The sequence below is a fragment of the Notothenia rossii genome, assembly GCF_949606895.1.
Source record: "Notothenia rossii genome assembly, chromosome: 6".
NCBI classification, from domain to species: domain Eukaryota; kingdom Metazoa; phylum Chordata; class Actinopteri; order Perciformes; family Nototheniidae; genus Notothenia; species Notothenia rossii.
The window spans coordinates 35,006,543-35,024,003 of NC_136909.1; the positions used below are offsets into that span (position 1 = coordinate 35,006,543).

The 17,461-nt window shown below is 40.2% G+C and overlaps 2 protein-coding genes across 2 annotated transcripts; both read left to right on the forward strand.

Moving 5' to 3' along the window:
- Positions 1 to 469: 469 nt before the first annotated feature.
- Positions 470 to 3,060, forward strand: LOC307043012 (C-C motif chemokine 21-like). The gene is made up of 4 exons (XM_079687190.1): positions 470 to 697; positions 2,075 to 2,189; positions 2,342 to 2,454; positions 2,566 to 3,060. Exons 1-3 carry the CDS (start codon positions 637 to 639, stop codon positions 2,448 to 2,450), a joined length of 285 nt encoding a protein of 94 aa, XP_079543316.1. The 5' UTR covers positions 470 to 636; the 3' UTR covers positions 2,451 to 2,454; positions 2,566 to 3,060.
- A 12,754-nt stretch (positions 3,061 to 15,814) lies between these two features.
- Positions 15,815 to 17,146, forward strand: LOC307044859 (C-C motif chemokine 21-like). Its single transcript, XM_079690277.1, has 4 exons — positions 15,815 to 15,973; positions 16,177 to 16,291; positions 16,444 to 16,556; positions 16,668 to 17,146. Exons 1-3 carry the CDS (start codon positions 15,913 to 15,915, stop codon positions 16,550 to 16,552), a joined length of 285 nt encoding a protein of 94 aa, XP_079546403.1. The 5' UTR covers positions 15,815 to 15,912; the 3' UTR covers positions 16,553 to 16,556; positions 16,668 to 17,146.
- Positions 17,147 to 17,461: the final 315 nt, after the last annotated feature.

A 17,461-nucleotide genomic window follows, 5' to 3' on the forward strand; every position in this document is an offset into this window, starting at 1 on the left:
GCAGGGCATTTCAAGATAGACAGAACTTAACCGACCATCATGTTCCACGACATACAACAAAGAATAAAAATAAAAGAACGGACAGGTCACCTCATGACAACTTTTCGCATAGAGCCCCAATTTGGCAAATTCAGTATTTATGTAGCCTACTGTACTTCAAATGTGAAGGTCTTTTCCCTGCTAAGAGGACATGTTAAAGGGAAACACAGGAATCTTTGCAGTTTGCTGGATTGCAAAAAAATTCAAATTGAAAATATACAGTATTTGCTGATTTATGATTGTGCTTATTAATGAATTGTCTATATGTCTATAACTATAACGCATGTCTGGGTTGCATGAAGCATGGAAGGTATTTCTCATGGAATACAAATGACCTGATAAAGATCTGCCTCAGGGCAGCATCTGAAAAGACACGTTGGAAAATTCTGGCAGGAAATAAAAGAGAAAGGAGTGTAGAGGAAATTGGCCGTGCACTTTCTCCCGTTTCCCGTCATTGACCACCAATCACACTTTCACTTTCGCCACAGACTTGTATAAATACACCTGTAGATCTCCTCCTCACAGCAACACCTCTGCACTCCTGAAGAGACTCCCTGAAGAACCAACCTGAGCTCAGACCTGCGAAGAAACAGAGACATGGCCTCTCGAATTGCACTTCTCCTCTTGCTGGGTGTTATCTGCGTTGGGTTTGCATCAGGTAAGACACTTTCTTTGCATTAGCAATAAAATAGATTTGTATTTCAGAATGCTTTGACAGTGACTGTAAGGAGCATGTCTGTTCACCTGCTGTACTCTCCTGTAACTTAGGTTCAATCGATAAAGCCCCAGGTCTATGGAGACTTTCCTTAATTGAACCTGTTAAGCCCCAAGGTCCCTGCCGGCGGGGACCCTGTTTTATTTTTTCAGAACACTGTGTCTCAGGGGATCTTAATATTTAAGAACCTATTAATGTGTTATACCAGATTAACGGAAATAATCTCAGCTAACTGACTATATAAACCATTTTTACCGAAACAAAACACAAGTCTCATAAGAAGCATCTAAATGACCCCTTAGCGAAAAATGCTAACGGACATTGGCACAGAACTCAAGATAAAAGTACCCTTATTACTTATCGTAGCTGCACATACAAGATATCCGATTAAACCTGAGGTCCCACAGATTATTTAGGTATATAGTATCATCACTGAGTGATCCGAATTTGCGACAGGGGAAGCAAAGACAGACATCACAACACGTACCTTTACGTAGCTTCTAGGGAGATCGTCTCACCGTAGCTGTTAATCTGATCAAAAGACGTGTTCAATGGCATTAAAACGAGAAAAAACGCGGCTGAATCGGTTAATCCATAGGTTGATAAAGTTTCTGGGCAATAATTTGAATTATTTATAATCCATAATTCAATTTTTATGTAAAAATCGCAGAGCAAAAGTTAGCTGCTAATGGTAGCCACCAGAGTGGCTGCTGCTTCCGGTCTTGGCAATACAGCAGCCTAACACACACACATGACCAAATAAGGACTATGTGGGAGTTCCCCTCGATTCCATTGGCTCTGACGGTTAGAAAGAGATGTCACATGTCAAAATCCAGCAGGGGGAGCCAGAGATATGAAAAATCCACCCAAATGGCCCCAGAAGAGGTTTTTTTTTGTAAATCTATCTAAAAAGGTCAAATATCACTTGTTTTGCATCAATCTTGATACAGGGTACTTATTATATGTTATACTTTGGATTCCAAAAGCTTTTAGTCTACTAACCCATCATCCAAGGTTAGTTTTCACTATAAGTACAAAATATATTTTGGACGGACACTATAATTTACAGTTTTTTACCATCTTCAATCTGAATTCTCTTTAAAATAAAAAACATCTATATTGAATCTGACTTTTCTACATTCAACTGACAGGTTTATCATTACTTTGAGAAAAAAGATGATTAATTTAACCCTTTTAGAAGGGAAGATATGGTCATTCGTTCTGGGAATGTCATTTTCGAGCCTGAAACCTGAAAAACAGGCTCGGGGTTTTAATGCACATGTGACCTCCTGATGAATTTGTTCCTCTGTGTTCTTCCAGCCCAGATTGCCCAAGACTGCTGTATCAAGGTTGCTGAGAAGCGTTTGCCGCTCCAAATCCTCCAAAGCTACACCATTCAGGATGCTGGTCAAGGATGCTCCATCAGCGCTACTGTGTATGTAAAATATTTGTATGCATTTAGTGGCAACATAAAGCAATTTGATTAGATGCCCTGTGATTTTACAGGAGCTGGTTTCTCCTATTTTGTGTGTTTTTTTCAGCATTCTGTTTAGTGTTCTCACCTCTGTCTCTTATCTGCTTTTTCAGGTTTGTTTCAAAAGTTGGAAAAACCCTCTGCGTCCCCCATCCCAACGATAAAGCCTGGGTGAAGAGTTACATTAGACAGCTGAATCAAAAACATCAAATAAATCACTAATCAGGTACATTCTATATTCTCTCGCTGAACTTTAAACATAATGATTGCACCTCTGTGAAGGCATATTGCACCTTTTTTTACAAAGAGTTTGATTTTAAATTCTTTCTTTCTGCAGGTGTAGAGAGGAGTGGACTGGGGGAAAAGGCTGCTGACAAACGAAAAGGGCCGACTCTTAACTGAGGGCAGAAGACGGCAGAATCATTTCCATTTGGCTTCAGTCTCCTACTTTAGTAGATCAAACCGTTTGAGAAGATCTTATCTTTAAGATCTTTGAGGAATCATCCCCTCATCATGCCAGTGAATCATCAGTAGCTAAATGTACAGTTCTTGATATTTGTCCTCTCATTTGTGGTGAATGCGGTCTAAATACATTTGTGAATTAATTTTTTTATTTCTTTTTTATTATCTATTGAGTGAAATGTACAATTGTTCGTTTTGTTTCAACCATAAGACTGTAAGGTGCCTGAGGATAATGTCCCTAAATTATGTTCGTCAAGATGTGTTTATATTTTATAATAAGTTGGATTTAAAGTGTATTTTAGTATGACCATGTATAAAAAGTAGATTTATGTTTCAAAAATGTTTCTCAATAAAATGTGATATATTGTAACTTTTAGTGGATTTCTTTCTCCAACATCCAATCCAATACATTTTATTTCTATAGCTTGCACATTTAAAAACAACAGAGTTGAACAAAATTCTCTCCATCAACAACTTTATAAAAATAGCATAAATACATTAAAAACAGACAGGACATGAAACAAATGTAAAACACGAGACAATGAAACCAGATCAGAAGCTATAGACTGAGAAACTCTCCTACATGACGTACAAACAATACAAAACACTAGTAAGATAAAAACCCAAATGTAAAAGCACAAGAGTCACCTGGTCTGTAAATGCAAGGGAAAATAAGTGGGGTTTTAAACGAGATTTAAAAACAGGCAGAGTTGGAGCAAGTCTAACCTGGAGGGGCAATTAGTTCCATAACTTTGGAGCTGCAACAGCAAAGGCTCTGTCTCCTCACTGCTTTATCCTTGATTTTGGGACTACCAGAAGTAATCTGTCAGCAGACCTCAGTGACCGTGTCGGTGTGTATGGTTTTAAAAGATCTGCAAGGTACAGTGGGGTTAAACCGTTGAGGGCTTTGTATGCGAACAGTAAAATTTAAAAATGTATTCTAAATCTGTCTGGTAGCCAATGTAAAGAGGCGAGTACAGGCGTAATATGTTCACGCCTGCCTGTCCTTGTAAGAAGGCGGGCAGCAGCATTCTGGACCAGCTGTAGGTGTGACAGGGAAGCCTTGCTTACTCCAATGTACAGAGCATTGCAGTAATCCAGTTTAGTGGATATAAAACAATGTATTACTTTCTCAAAGTCATTAAAAGAAAGGAAAGGCTTGACCTTTGCTAAAAGTCTTAGCTGAAAGAAGCTGGATTTGACCACAGAATTTATCTGTTTGTCTAGTTTAAAATCACAATCAATCCGTACACCCAGGTTTGTGACAATGGGTTCCACATATGGGACAAGAGAATCCAGCACAGGCGGGGCATTGGGGCCACCACTGGGTCCAAATATTATCACCTCTGTCTTTTTTTCATTGAATTTAAAAAAGTTCAAGGCCACCCAGGCTCTGATGTCCTGCAGACAGTCAGACAGACGTTGCTGAGGGTTTGGGTCATTTATTTTTCAGGGGCATGTAGATTTGCGAGTCATCTGGATAAAAATGAAATGAGACGCCATATTTGTTAATGATAGCGCCCAGGGGGAGCAGGTACAGGGAAAATAAAATCGGCCCAAGAATGGGGCATTGGGGTACCCCGTACGGGAGAGGAGCAGAGGATTTACATTAAAACTTCTTTCAGACAGATACGGCTTAAACCAGTCTAGAGCAGTACCACTGATTCCCACAAAATGCTCCAGGCGAGAAATGAGAATACAGTGTCAAAGGCAGCTGTAAGGTCTAAAAGTACAAGACCTTATGTCATCTAACTGCATCCACTAGAGTTAATCCAACAAATATTAAAATAGACAAACATTTCCATAAGCAATGTGTTAAGAACTTCCAATATTTGTCATGATGCTGGTCGTTAAGGAGGGATGAGATCAATTTCTTTACCCAGATGACCTGGGTTCAACTAAGGCGTGTATTTATATTTCAATGTCTCGGAACTGGTACGCTTCAATGACATTTAAACAGTGGCGGACGGCCCATAGGGGCGCTAGGGGCGCCGCCCCCCCTCTTCCCACATGTTTGATTGTCATTAAAAATTAAAAATAAATAAAAAAATATATTTCCAAAAAATATATATTTTTTATTTTTATTTTTAAAGAACAAGGTAAATATTATATAGTTGGTATCAGTAAAATGTATAATCTACAATAAAATCTCGTTTAAAATTGTTTTACGATGTCTAAAGTTACTGATAAGTCACATGTTTCCTGCCTGGCCGCAGCGTGTATCATTACCCTCTCTCGTCCGGGCGGTAGAAAAGAGCCCTCAGCCAGAGCAGCTGCAGCCAACAAGCTGACTGTTGCTATCTGTAAACTATGCCGCCGAAACATAATTTCAGCCAATCAGCGTCGTCAGATCTGATGCTCAAAGGGCGCCCTTTCAACGCCCTGGCCTGTGTGTCTGTGAGTTGTTTAGACTCGTATCCAAGGTGACGCTACAGTAGGGGATGGCTGCGTCTGCAGGTGTAGACTCCGGTGCTAGTGAATCGCCGGAGCTGTAGATTAACATTTGCATGCTTATTGTAGTTGTAAGGGCAATGCCTGTGGCACCATGGAGCATATGTGTGGGCTGGACCTGTATTTTAAAGGAAAGGAGTGATCAGAGGGTCGAGTTGTCGATTTTTGTTCAGTTTTCATCTTCCTCCCCCTGTCAGACTTTGAGTTGCGCGCGCTGCTAAAGAGACGCGCTACCATGGAAACCAAACAATGGTGTAGCTGTATTAAAGTCCGACTGGAAACAGTTGTGAGTAAATCTGATTTTGTCAGAAATCGGGAGTCTCCCGCGAAAATCGGGAGGGTTGCAAGTATGACACACACACACACACACTCACACACACACACACACACACACACACACACACACACACACACACACACAAACACACACACACACACACACACACACACACACACACACACACACACACACACACACACGCACACTGTTCGTATTTAGTCTCCTGATTTTAAATGCCCTAGTATGGTTTTGTCACCATTTCCATAGCCACACCAAAAATATTTTTCCACCAGCCGCCACTGCATTTAAATATACCAAAGACTGGATGAGATCTTATCAACAGAGAGAAAAGGTGTTGAGCTATAGCTGTATAAATGACTGGATGTCACATCAGCAACTATTAGTGAAGCATGAATAAAGCAAGCTCTGCCTGAACCAGTATACTCTGCAACTTCTACAGGTGCACCATAGAGAGCATCCTGACCTTCTACAGGTGCACCATAGAGAGCATCGTGACCTTCTACAGGTGCACCATAGAGAGTATCCTAACCTTCTACAGGTGCACCATAGAGAGGATCCTGACCTTCTACAGGTGCACCATAGAGAGTATCCTAACCTTCTACAGGTGCTCCATAGAGAGGATCCTAACCTTCTACAGGTGGACCATAGAGAGTATCCTAACCTTCTACAGGTGCACCATAGAGAGGATCCTGACCTTCTACAGGTGCACCATAGAGAGTATCCTAACCTTCTACAGGTGCACCATAGACAGTATCCTAACCTTCGACAGGTGCTCCATAGAGAGTATCCTAACCTTCTACAGGTGCATCATAGAGAGGATCCTGACAGAGTGTTCTGTCTGCTGCCGTCTGGCAGGCGGTACCGCAGCATCAGGACTAAAACCACCAGACTCAGGGACAGTTTCATCCCACAGGCCATAAGGCTATTAAACACCTGAGCTTGCACTATTTGTATTGTTGTTCTTTATATATATTTTTGTATATCTTGTAAATTGCACTGTTGAGGAGCCTGCGATCTAAGTTTTTCATACATTACATAATCACTCCTTAGTTTTGTATAGGTTATTACAATAAAACTTTGAATCTCTGAATCTTGTGGTGATAATTTCACTAATACAATTGCAATATCATTTAAGGGGCACTAGGTGACAGCAGATCTCCTTTGACACATGCAACACACAACAATCAAAGCCACTGTGTGGGTGTTGTGTTGCTTTGAGCAGTATAACCACAGCGACCTCAGCCAGTGAAAGTGATACTTTGGTGTCATACATCAGTAGTTTTATGATAGATGTTATTGGAAGGTGAACCGTTTAGGTGTGGCATGACTGATTCATTGTCTTTGAAGAGTAAACTGACGTGTATCACTCTGGTTAGACTTTGATAGTGGAAAATAGTGACTCCAGACATTTTGTAATCCTCTTGAGCCTACAGTATAATCATCAGCTGAATCTATTGTGTTGTTTAGGGTTTGGCCTGGATTGTTTCCATCATGGAGGATACAATAATTACTCGATTATCTAATCATATCATGCATGTCAGACTTGGAAATCGACCGTATTTTGGCAGTTGGGGAAAGAGCTCATCCATTGTTGCTCATTCCAAGAAATAATAGTTTCTATAGTTTCTATTTCTCACTTCCTATGTATATAGAAAATCAATAAAACCATTAGGCTACAGCATATTTTTTTATTTTTTATTTTATTTTACTTGGCTACCAGATCTAGTCTAGCCAAGTAAATATATTTTAACCATATTTAACTTTAAGTTTCGATTTTTTTCATCAACTTGAATCTAAATTGGGTAAAAAGTGAACAGTTATTTGACTCAAACAATGGTTTGAATGTTGTGTAAGTTTGCCCTTCTTTATATTGAAATAAAGACATTTAACACATTCATAAGTGTATTTAAAATGTATTACTTCAATGTCAAAAATACCCCGTGGCAGACAGACATACATGCCTCTACCTAAGGAAAGCAGGAGGCACCAATTTTACACTAACAGTTGTTTTTTACTTCTGCAAGCTGATAATATGTATTGGCATTGTTCAACTGGAACAGGGCCCTCCAAAGTTGCTGATAGAGTACTCTAACCATCTACAAGCGTTGTATTTAGACCCAAGGATGGATTAGTAAACATCCCTAGCAGGAACAGGCCAAGAGTGTCATGGGGCCTGCTGGCCTTTGCCTACAAAATGTTGCTCAGAGAGAGCTACAATGACTACAAAAACACACAAACTACAACAAAGGACATATAAAGACTCACAATTATAAATGGATGCAAAAAAACACAAACTGATTGTAAAGAGACGCAGAAGAACACACAACTGTGTCTGCGGAGGAGACTGAGGCCTTTAGGAGTGCCGGCCCTTCCTTCCTGCAGCATTCAGACTGTTCAACTGCCACAGCACCTGGTAGACCCCTACTCCAAAATACACTGTAATATCATTGTTGTGGAATACCACTCCCGTATATATAAAAACTAAATACCACTTCGCAATATACACATACTTAGGCAGTTTCTTCACAATATAAATATAATTGGTGTACTGTATAATTTGTCAATGTTAACAGCTGTTGGCAACAACTCCATTTATGTGCACGAAGCATGAGGATGATTGCCATGAGATGCAGTTCAATGAGCGTTTCACACAAAGAAAAGTGTTTCTTCACAGTTTTACGACAACATTTTTTTTCCTTGACATGCAAAATTATCTAATTATCTATTTTTAATTATCTATACCCTAAGTACATGAGTAGCGAGGAGATAACCATAAGGTTTAGCAAGTAGATGAATAATGTGCAGTAACGACCAACAACAAAGCAAATTTATGCGAGAACAAGTCCAAGATGCCAGGCAGGAAACATATTCTCAAGGAAGTACACAACAAATAGTCAGGACTGAATGTGCTGGTTCCAACAACAATTTAGCTTGAGATTACAGGTCATTTCCCACACTGGAGACGATTGAGTAAACACAAAAAAGATACAACAATGCTACCGTAAACGACACCAGGTGCCACTGGCCACACGACAAACCTCTAAAACAAGCCCCGACATGAAGCTTACTGTAAGTGTGCTGCATTGATAAACAATGACAGAAAACGAAACTTTAGGAGTTTGCCATGGCACTCTATTGAAGATGCTACAACTGTCTTTTGTAAATCTTGTGTCAGTGCCAATAATTGACAAAGGTCTTATTGCAAAGTGCTTTGAATAGGTGGATTTCTCGTCAGCAGACAACAAAGACGTTAGAGAATCAGCGTATGAACACATTCCTTAACGCATCAGAAAAGGTTGAACACATTTCAAAGAAAAAGAGAGTTAAACATGGAGAGTTTCATTTCAAGCTACATATTTCACAAAACTAGATATCATCTACTTTCACTCTAAGTGTGCCCTGCAGGTCTGCTTTATCACAGAAGTACATCCCGCATGCTGTTCAGTTTTCATGTACACAATGTTGATGACTTTTCCACTGCCCCTGAATTCCCCCAAATTCCTGATTAATACATGTCAGCAGGACAGATCTTCATACCATTCTGATATGCATTTTAAAGGGGCCCTTTCCTGTAGTGTGTTATGTAAATGGTCTGCAAAGCCTAAAATCCCAAAGTTCCCTCCAGAGGGAGTTCATCTCTGACCACGGTCCCCCATCTGAAACACCTCCATTGGACTCCTTTGTTTATTTCTGTGCCATAATGACATCACAACATAACACTCGTGCTTCTATTGGCTAGCACTCCAACACATTGTACGTGATAGGCTAAGGGGCGGAACATCTCTATGCTGTTGATTCAATCAATCAATCAATGTTTATTTATATAGCCCAATATCACAAATGTTACATTTGTCTCAGTGGACTTCACAGTTTGTACAGAATATCAGTATGACAATACATTACATTACATTACATTGCATTTAGCTGACGCTTTTATCCAAAGCGACTTACAATAAGTGCGTTCGACCGACAAAATACAAACTTGAAGAAAACAGAATCATATAAGTACATCAGGTTTCATAGAGCTAAAACATTTCAAGTGCTACTCAACTGGCTTTAGATAAGCCAGTCCTTTATTAGTATATGAATGCTTTGTTAATAGTTCTATCGCTCGAAGTGGAGTCGAAAGAGATGAGTTTTCAGTCTGCGCCGGAATATGTGTAAGCTTTCTGCTGTCCTGATGTCAATGGGGAGCTCATTCCACCATTTTGGAGCCAGGATAGCACACCCACGTGTTTTTGCTGATGAGAACTTGGGTCCCCCTCGCTGTGCGGGTGCAGCGAGCTGTTTGGCTGATGCAGAGCGGAGTGCACGTGCTGGGGTGTACGGTTTAACCATGTCCTGCATGTAGGAATGGCCAGATCCATTCACAGCATGGTACGCAAGTACCATTGTCTTGAAGTGGATTCTAGCAGTTACTGGAAGCCAGTTAAGGGAGCGGAGGAGCGGCGTGGTGTGGGAGAATTTAGGAAGGTTGACGACCAGACGAGCAGCTGCATTCTGGATGAGCTGCAGAGGTCGGATGGCACATGCAGGTAGACCAGCCAAGAGGGAGTTGCAGTAGTCTAGGCGTGAGATGACGAGAGTCTGGACCAGAACCTGCGTCGCTTTCTGGGTCAGCTGGGGACGTATCCTCCTGATGTTGTAAAGAGTGTATCTGCAGCAGGGGGTTGTAGCAGCTATATTTGCAGTGAAGGACAGTTTGTTATCTAGGGGCACACCCAGATTCCTTGCAGTCTGAGTCGGGGAAACCACAGAGGTGCCGATGTTGATTGTTAGGTCAAGAGTGGAACAATCTTTTCACGGAAGGAAAAGCAGTTCAGTCTTGTCAAGGTTGAGCTTGAGGTGGTGAGCAGACATCCACTGAGAGATGTCAGCTAGACAAGCAGAGATGCGTGCGACGACCTGGGTCTCTGAGCGGGGAAAGGACATAATTAATTGGGTGTCGTCAGCGTAGCAGTGGTATGAAAAACCATGCGGGCTAATGACTGATCCGAGCGAGTTTGTGTACAAGGAGAAGAGGAGGGGACCAAGAACAGAGCCCTGAGGGACCCCTGTAGTTAATTGACAAGGGTCGGACTCCGACCCTCTCCAAGTAACCCTGTAGGTGCGGTCTTTGAGGTATGAGGTGAGGAAGGAAAGTGCAGAGCCTGAAACTCCAAGTTCTTGGAGAGTGCGAAGGAGGATCTGATGATTCACCGTATCGAATGCAGCAGACAGGTCCAAAAGGATGATGATAGAGGAGATGACAATACGACACCCTCTGTCCTTAGACCCTCACATCGTACCAGGAAAAACTTCCGGAGAAAAAACTAAGTTTAAAGGGGAACATGGGAGAAACCTCAGGGAGAGCAACAGAGGAGGGATCCCTCTCCCAGGACGGACATACGTGCAATAGATGCCGTTTGTAAATTGAAAAGATAATACATTTGCAACATAGGTAGTCCAAATGTTTGGAAATGCATGTGTGTATAATAGGAAGATGAATCTACGAGGATATCCATCCAGGACTTATGATCCAGGACCACAGCAACAGGCACAGCCACAACTCAAGATCCAGGGCTCGCGATCCAGGACACAGGACCGCAGCAACAGATTAATCAAAACAGAGCTGGCCAGCTGACCAATGACAGCAGACTGGGCTCTGGTTTCAGACAGAGGGTGAAAAGAGGTGCTGCAGAACACAGAGTATGAGATAAATAAATACCTTTTTGAATATTAAAGTATGTAAGCAGAAAATACAATTATGACACCTGAAAATTAGCAAAATAGGTCCCCTTTAACACCCTCTCAGAAACGAGATCAAGGTCTGCTCTGATTGGTTAGCTGACCGGCTCTGTTAGGATTGGTCAACCGCTTAGATACAGTATGTCCCACCGTTAGCCAAACAATGTGTTTGAGCGCAAGCCAATAGAAACACAAGTGTTACATAGTGATGTCATTATGTTACCGAAGTAAACAAAGGAGTCCGATCGAGGAACTTTGGGAATTTAGCCTTTGAATGCACAAAAACCTATATGACACACGTCAAGAAAGGGAAAACACCCAGAAGCATAAAACGCCTCTTTAATGCACATTCAGCTCTGCAGGGGTGTACTGCTGGTAAGCAGTGCAGCTGTTAAACAACACTAACTCAAGTCTCTGCACATACTTTACAATTACAACTGCAGTTACACTCTCACTATACCATGCTCTGTTAGTTCAGTTGAGTTTCGATTTCTTCTTGCCTGCTTCCTTTTTATAACAAATGCATTTCAGACTTTCCCTGTTTCCTGAAAATCACGTGGTTCCCCGGACTTTTTTGCACTCCAATGTGAGAATTGAGGAGGTTGACTGTGCAAGTAGAGGAGTGGTTTTCCTCAGGGTGTGAGCAGTAAATGCATAGATCATGCCACAAAGAAGAGTATTGTGATTTTTGTGTTTGACTTGGAGTTCACTTTTTGGTTGAATACCAAGACTGCGGCTCTATGCAACCTTTTGTCCTTTGACATACTATTTCGGTTTTATTTTATGTGTGGTTCAGCATTTACGTGCTTTAGTATTTTCCCAGCAGCACATCAGGCTCCTGTTTTCAGCAATCAAGCTCTGATAAACCAACTGTACACCATCGGCCTATTTGAATAGGTCGAGAGTAAACCTTAACCAGTGGTCTAACAACGTGATTACACTTCAGTCGGAGAGGGGTCGGTTTCCCAAAAACTAAATTGTCTGAGTTCATGGTAGTGCTGCAGTGAAACTTTGCAAGCAGAAACAATGTTTTTGTTGGCAACAACTCAATTTATGTGCAAAAAGCACGAGGATGATTGCCATTTTTTAATACTACAAAAGTAAACAAACTGTAATCACGGAATTCAAGACTGTGGCTCTAAGCGAGTCATCTACCACAATCATCTGTGAAACCTTGGCTGAAACAAGATCACAACTGTTTTATAGGAACAGAGCCAGAAAATAGGTAACTTCAAACTACAGATACTGAATATGCTTCGACTCTGAAACATCCAGTTTCACATCAATATGCTCCATGTACAATGGACCTACAAATCACATGGGCTCATGCGGTATGTTGACACACTGATTATTCAGGTAGCCTCTGAGTGCTGAGCGGCCTCAAGCCCCGCAGCCATTTCTGGATTAAATGTGTTTTTAGATGACTGTTTAGGGAGCAGAAATAAAAGAGGAAGCGATGAAGAAATGTTTTAATAATAAGTAAATGCTGTCTTAAGTAATGTTGTAATCATATTCAAGATTTAGTTTTGTAATTCTATATCTGAAAACGTGGAATCCCCACAATATCAAAATAACATATAAACATGAATGTGTCTAGATGGTAACCCACTAGCTGAAAAACATTCCTTTCCTATATGGGTATGGTTACAGTTAGGGCTTAGGGTTAGGTTTAGGAAAGGTTGATGGCTCGATGGTGACCCTCGATCTAGCAGGAAAATTGAGGTAAGCCTTCGACAAATTACATCAAAGCTTGATATGCTTCAAGTTATACGTATGTGTCCAAACCACCATGGTTTGGACCAATCAGGTTGGCATTGGTGTTTGTAAAAAACGCAAATTGCAGCTCTTTCCGAGATTAGCCTAAATGCTGCATAGAATCAGTTATATGCGTCTGCCAAGTCTTTTTTTAAAGTGCCTGCCCTGTTCAGTTTCCAATAACTTGATTTTTCAGATGGCTCTTTGTAACAAACCATCTGGCCCCCCATGTTATCTTAATATCCACGTCCTTATTACACCGCCTGTATAGTGGTGATCCCAGCATTTGATACTAAACTGCTTAAGAGCTTCTGCCAGTCAGAGCATCTTTGAAATTATTGCTTGATTTTCAATTTACTTTAGGAAGTGCAATTTAATATCTCCTTAGTATTTACAATATGAACCTCTAGTGGTTAGGAAGGTTTGTATTTTGTAGCTCACGTTCTCACTGTTTTCCACACAAGTTATGCAATATCCTGGGCCACTATGAAAATAAACAACTCCTTTGTTCTTTGAAACAAGCATAACAAAGGCTATTTGAACCTTGAATCTGGCATTTAATTTCACTTCCCCATGAACACAGTGGATACATTGACCAAAACCATGAACTCAAACTGGCCTTTAAATGTGGCAAAAATATTAAACACAGTAAAAATCCCAATGAGCATGTTAAAAAGTCAAATTATAAGTGGTAAACATAATCACCACCCATTTTGCAAATAAATAATTTTACACAATTCGAACTCCAAGATGTACTGCTTCTGTTGAAAACATGTTCTCCCCCCTTTATAACCTGCAGATGCTTAGCCATATTAGTATTCATTCGGGGTCCTGTTTCTGTCCACTAACAAATGCCCAATATTCATCCTCTATTTATTTTGTTTTTGGTTTCCACCAAACTTTATAAATAGATTCCATCATATGAATGCAGAATCTGTAGTGTCACTTTGACATGTTATAGGTTTAAGATACAAGAAATTGTATTGAGTTCTTAGCTGCTAAATAGTCTGAAATAAACAGTGGAAATATCATTTTACAAATTTTGAGTGATCTCTCATGACTATAATATTTGAAAACGGTTTAAAAACAGTGAGAGAAAACCAAAACATTAAAGTTGCTGGGCAAAGTTTGTGGTTGCTATAGTTTTGAACCACTTGTTTAATAAATGGATATCATGTGTTGCCTAAGCAGTGGGAATAGACAATAACTGGAAATAAATCATAACAAATTAATGGTCAAAACATCCTGTCCAACAAGTTTATCCACACATGCCTCAAAATGTCCTCAGTTGCATTTCTCTACAAAACCTACGCCTCTGGCAGGAAAAAAGATCTCCTTTTCCTCAAAAACTCCCACACTTAGAGATTGTATTCAGTATTTGGATGCATGCTCACACATGCAAAAACACCCACACAGACAAGCATAAGTGGTGCTTACTGAACGCATCTAATGAAAAATCCCCAAACCGCACTGTCACCAATTTGAAATTAAATGTGGGATTATAACTGAAGAGGCAAGATAAAGACATATTAAGATATAGGTTGGTTATCTTGTTTTACAGTTTACCATCCACTTCCTTACACTTCAATTAAACTGTATCCCTATCTTTAGATGTGCTTCTAGGACAGATAACAAAAACTAAATCTGTAGCCTACTAGCAAGCCTCACCCAGCTAGCGGGGAACGTTCTCACAACTTTGGCTAATGTTACCTACAGGTTCTAATAATGTTTTAAAGAAACGTTTTGATCTGATGTTCAAAGAACCTTTTTAGGATGTTTATTATTTCAAATAATGTTTGTAGGTTAGGGTCAGGGTTAGGGTTAGGGTAATGTTGTGAATCAAGTGGCCCATGGTGGTGGTGGGGTTATGGTATGGGCAGGCGTATGTTATGGACGATGAACACAGGCCACTCGATTCACAACATTACCCTAACCCTAACCCTAACCCTAATCCTAACCCTCACACCAGATACTGACTGGTTTTCGGACCCCCCCAGACCCCCCCAATAAAGCAAAAATGCATGTTTCAGAGTGGCCTTTTATTGTGGCCAGCCTAAGGCACACCTGTGCAATAATCATGCTGTCTAATCAGTATCTTGATATGACACACCTGTGAGGTGGGATGGATTATCTCGGCAAAGGAGAAGTGCTCACTATCACAGATTTTTTCAGATTTGTGAACAATATTTGAGAAAAATGTTTATTTTGTGTACTTAGAAAATGTTTTAGATCTTTGAGTTCATCTCATGAAAAATGGGAGCATAAACAGAAGTGTTGCGTTTATATTTTTGTTCAGTCTATATTGAATAATCATTTTATTTTAATTTTATTAATAATCCTGTCAGGGCATTTCAAGACAAACAGAACTTAACCGACCATGATGTTGCATGACATACAACAAAGGAAACGAAATAAAAAAACAAAAAAGGACAGGTCACCTCATGACAACTTTTCGCATAGGGCCCCAATTTAGCCATTTCAGTATTTATGTACTGTACTTCAATTGTGAAGGTATTTTTCCCTGCTAAGAGGACATGTTAAAGGGAAACACAGGAATGTTTGCAATTTGCTGGATTGCAAAAAAAGTCAAATTGAAAATTTGCTGATTTATGATTGTGCTTATTCATGAATTGAATATGTCTATAACTATAACGCATGTCTGGGTTGCATGAAGCATGGAAGGTATTTCTCATGGAATAGAAATGACCTGATAAAGATCTGCCTCAGGGCAGCATCTGAAAAGACACGTTGGAAAATTCTGGCAAGAAACAAAAGAGAGAGGAGTGTAGAGGAAATTGGCCGTGCATGTGCAAGTCTGTTGCCAACTTTCTCCCGTTTCCCGTCATCGACCACCAATCACACTTTCACTTTCGCCACACACTTGTATAAATACACCTGTAGCTCTCCTCCTCACAGAAACACCTCTGCACTCCTGAAGAGACTCCCTGAAGAACCAACCTGAGCTCAGACCTGCGAAGAAACAGAGATATGGCCTCTCAAATTGCACTTCTCCTCTTGCTGGGTGTCATCTGCGTTGGGTTTGCATCAGGTAAGACACTTTCTTTGCATTAGCAGTAAAATAGATTTGTATTTCAGAATGCTTTGACAGTGACTGTAAGGAGCATGTCTGTTCACCTGCTTTGCTCTCCTGTAACTTAGGTTCAATTGATAAAGCCCCAGGTCTATGGACACTTTCCTTAATTTAATGCACATGTGCTCTCCTGATGAATTTGTTTCTCTGTGTTCTTCCAGCCCAGATTGCCCAAGACTGCTGTATCAAGGTTGCTGAGAAGCGTTTGCCGCTCCAAATCCTCCAAAGCTACACCATTCAGGATGCTGGTCAAGGATGCTCCATCAGCGCTACTGTGTATGTAAAATATTTGTATGCATTTAGTGGCAACATAAAGCAATTTGATGAGATGCCCTGTGATTTTACAGGAGCTGGTTTCTCCTATTTTGTGTGTTTTTTTCAGCATTCTGTTTAGTGTTCTCACCTCTGTCTCTTATCTGCTTTTTCAGGTTTGTTTCAAAAGTTGGAAAAACCCTCTGCGTCCCCCATCCCAACGATAAAGCCTGGGTGAAGAGTTACATTAGACAGCTGAATCAGAAACATCAAAGAAATCACTAATCAGGTACATTCTATATTCTCTCGCTGAACTTTAAACATAATGATTGCACCTCTGTGAAGGCATATTGCACCTTTTTTTACAAAGAGTTTGATTTTAAATTCTTTCTTTCTGCAGGTGTAGAGAGGAGTGGACTGGGGGAAAAGGCTGCTGACAAACGAAAATGGCCGACTCTTAACTGAGGGCAGAAGACGGCAGAATCATTTCCATTTGGCTTCAGTCTCCTACTTTAGTAGATCAAACCGTTTGAGAAGATCTTATCTTTAAGATCTTTGAGGAATCATCCCCTCATCATGCCAGTGAATCATCAGTAGCTAAATGTACAGTTCTTGATATTTGTCCTCTCATTTGTGGTGAATGCGGTCTAAATACATTTGTGAATGAATCTTTTTATTTCTTTTTTATTATCTATTGAGTGAAATGTACAATTGTTCGTTTTGTTTCAACCATAAGACTGTAAGGTGCCTGAGGATAATGTCCCTAAATTATGTTTGTCATGATGTGTTTATATTTTATAATAAGTTGGATTTAAAGTGTATTTTAGTATGACCAGTATGTTTCAAAAATGTTTCTCAATAAAATGTGATATACTGTAACTTTTAGTGGATTTCTTTCTCTAACATCCAATCCAATCCATTTTATTTCTATAGCACATTTAAAAACAACAGAGTTGAACAAAATGCCGCACGTCAACAACTTTATAAAAATAGCATAAATACATTAAAAACAGACAGGACATGAAACAAATGTAAAACACGAGACAATGAAACCAGATCAGAAGCTATAGACTGAGAAACTCTCCTACATGACGTACAAACAATACAAAACACTAGTAAGATAAAAACCCAAATGTAAAAGCACAAGAGTCACCTGGTCTGTAAATGCAAGGGAAAATAAGTGGGGTTTTAAAC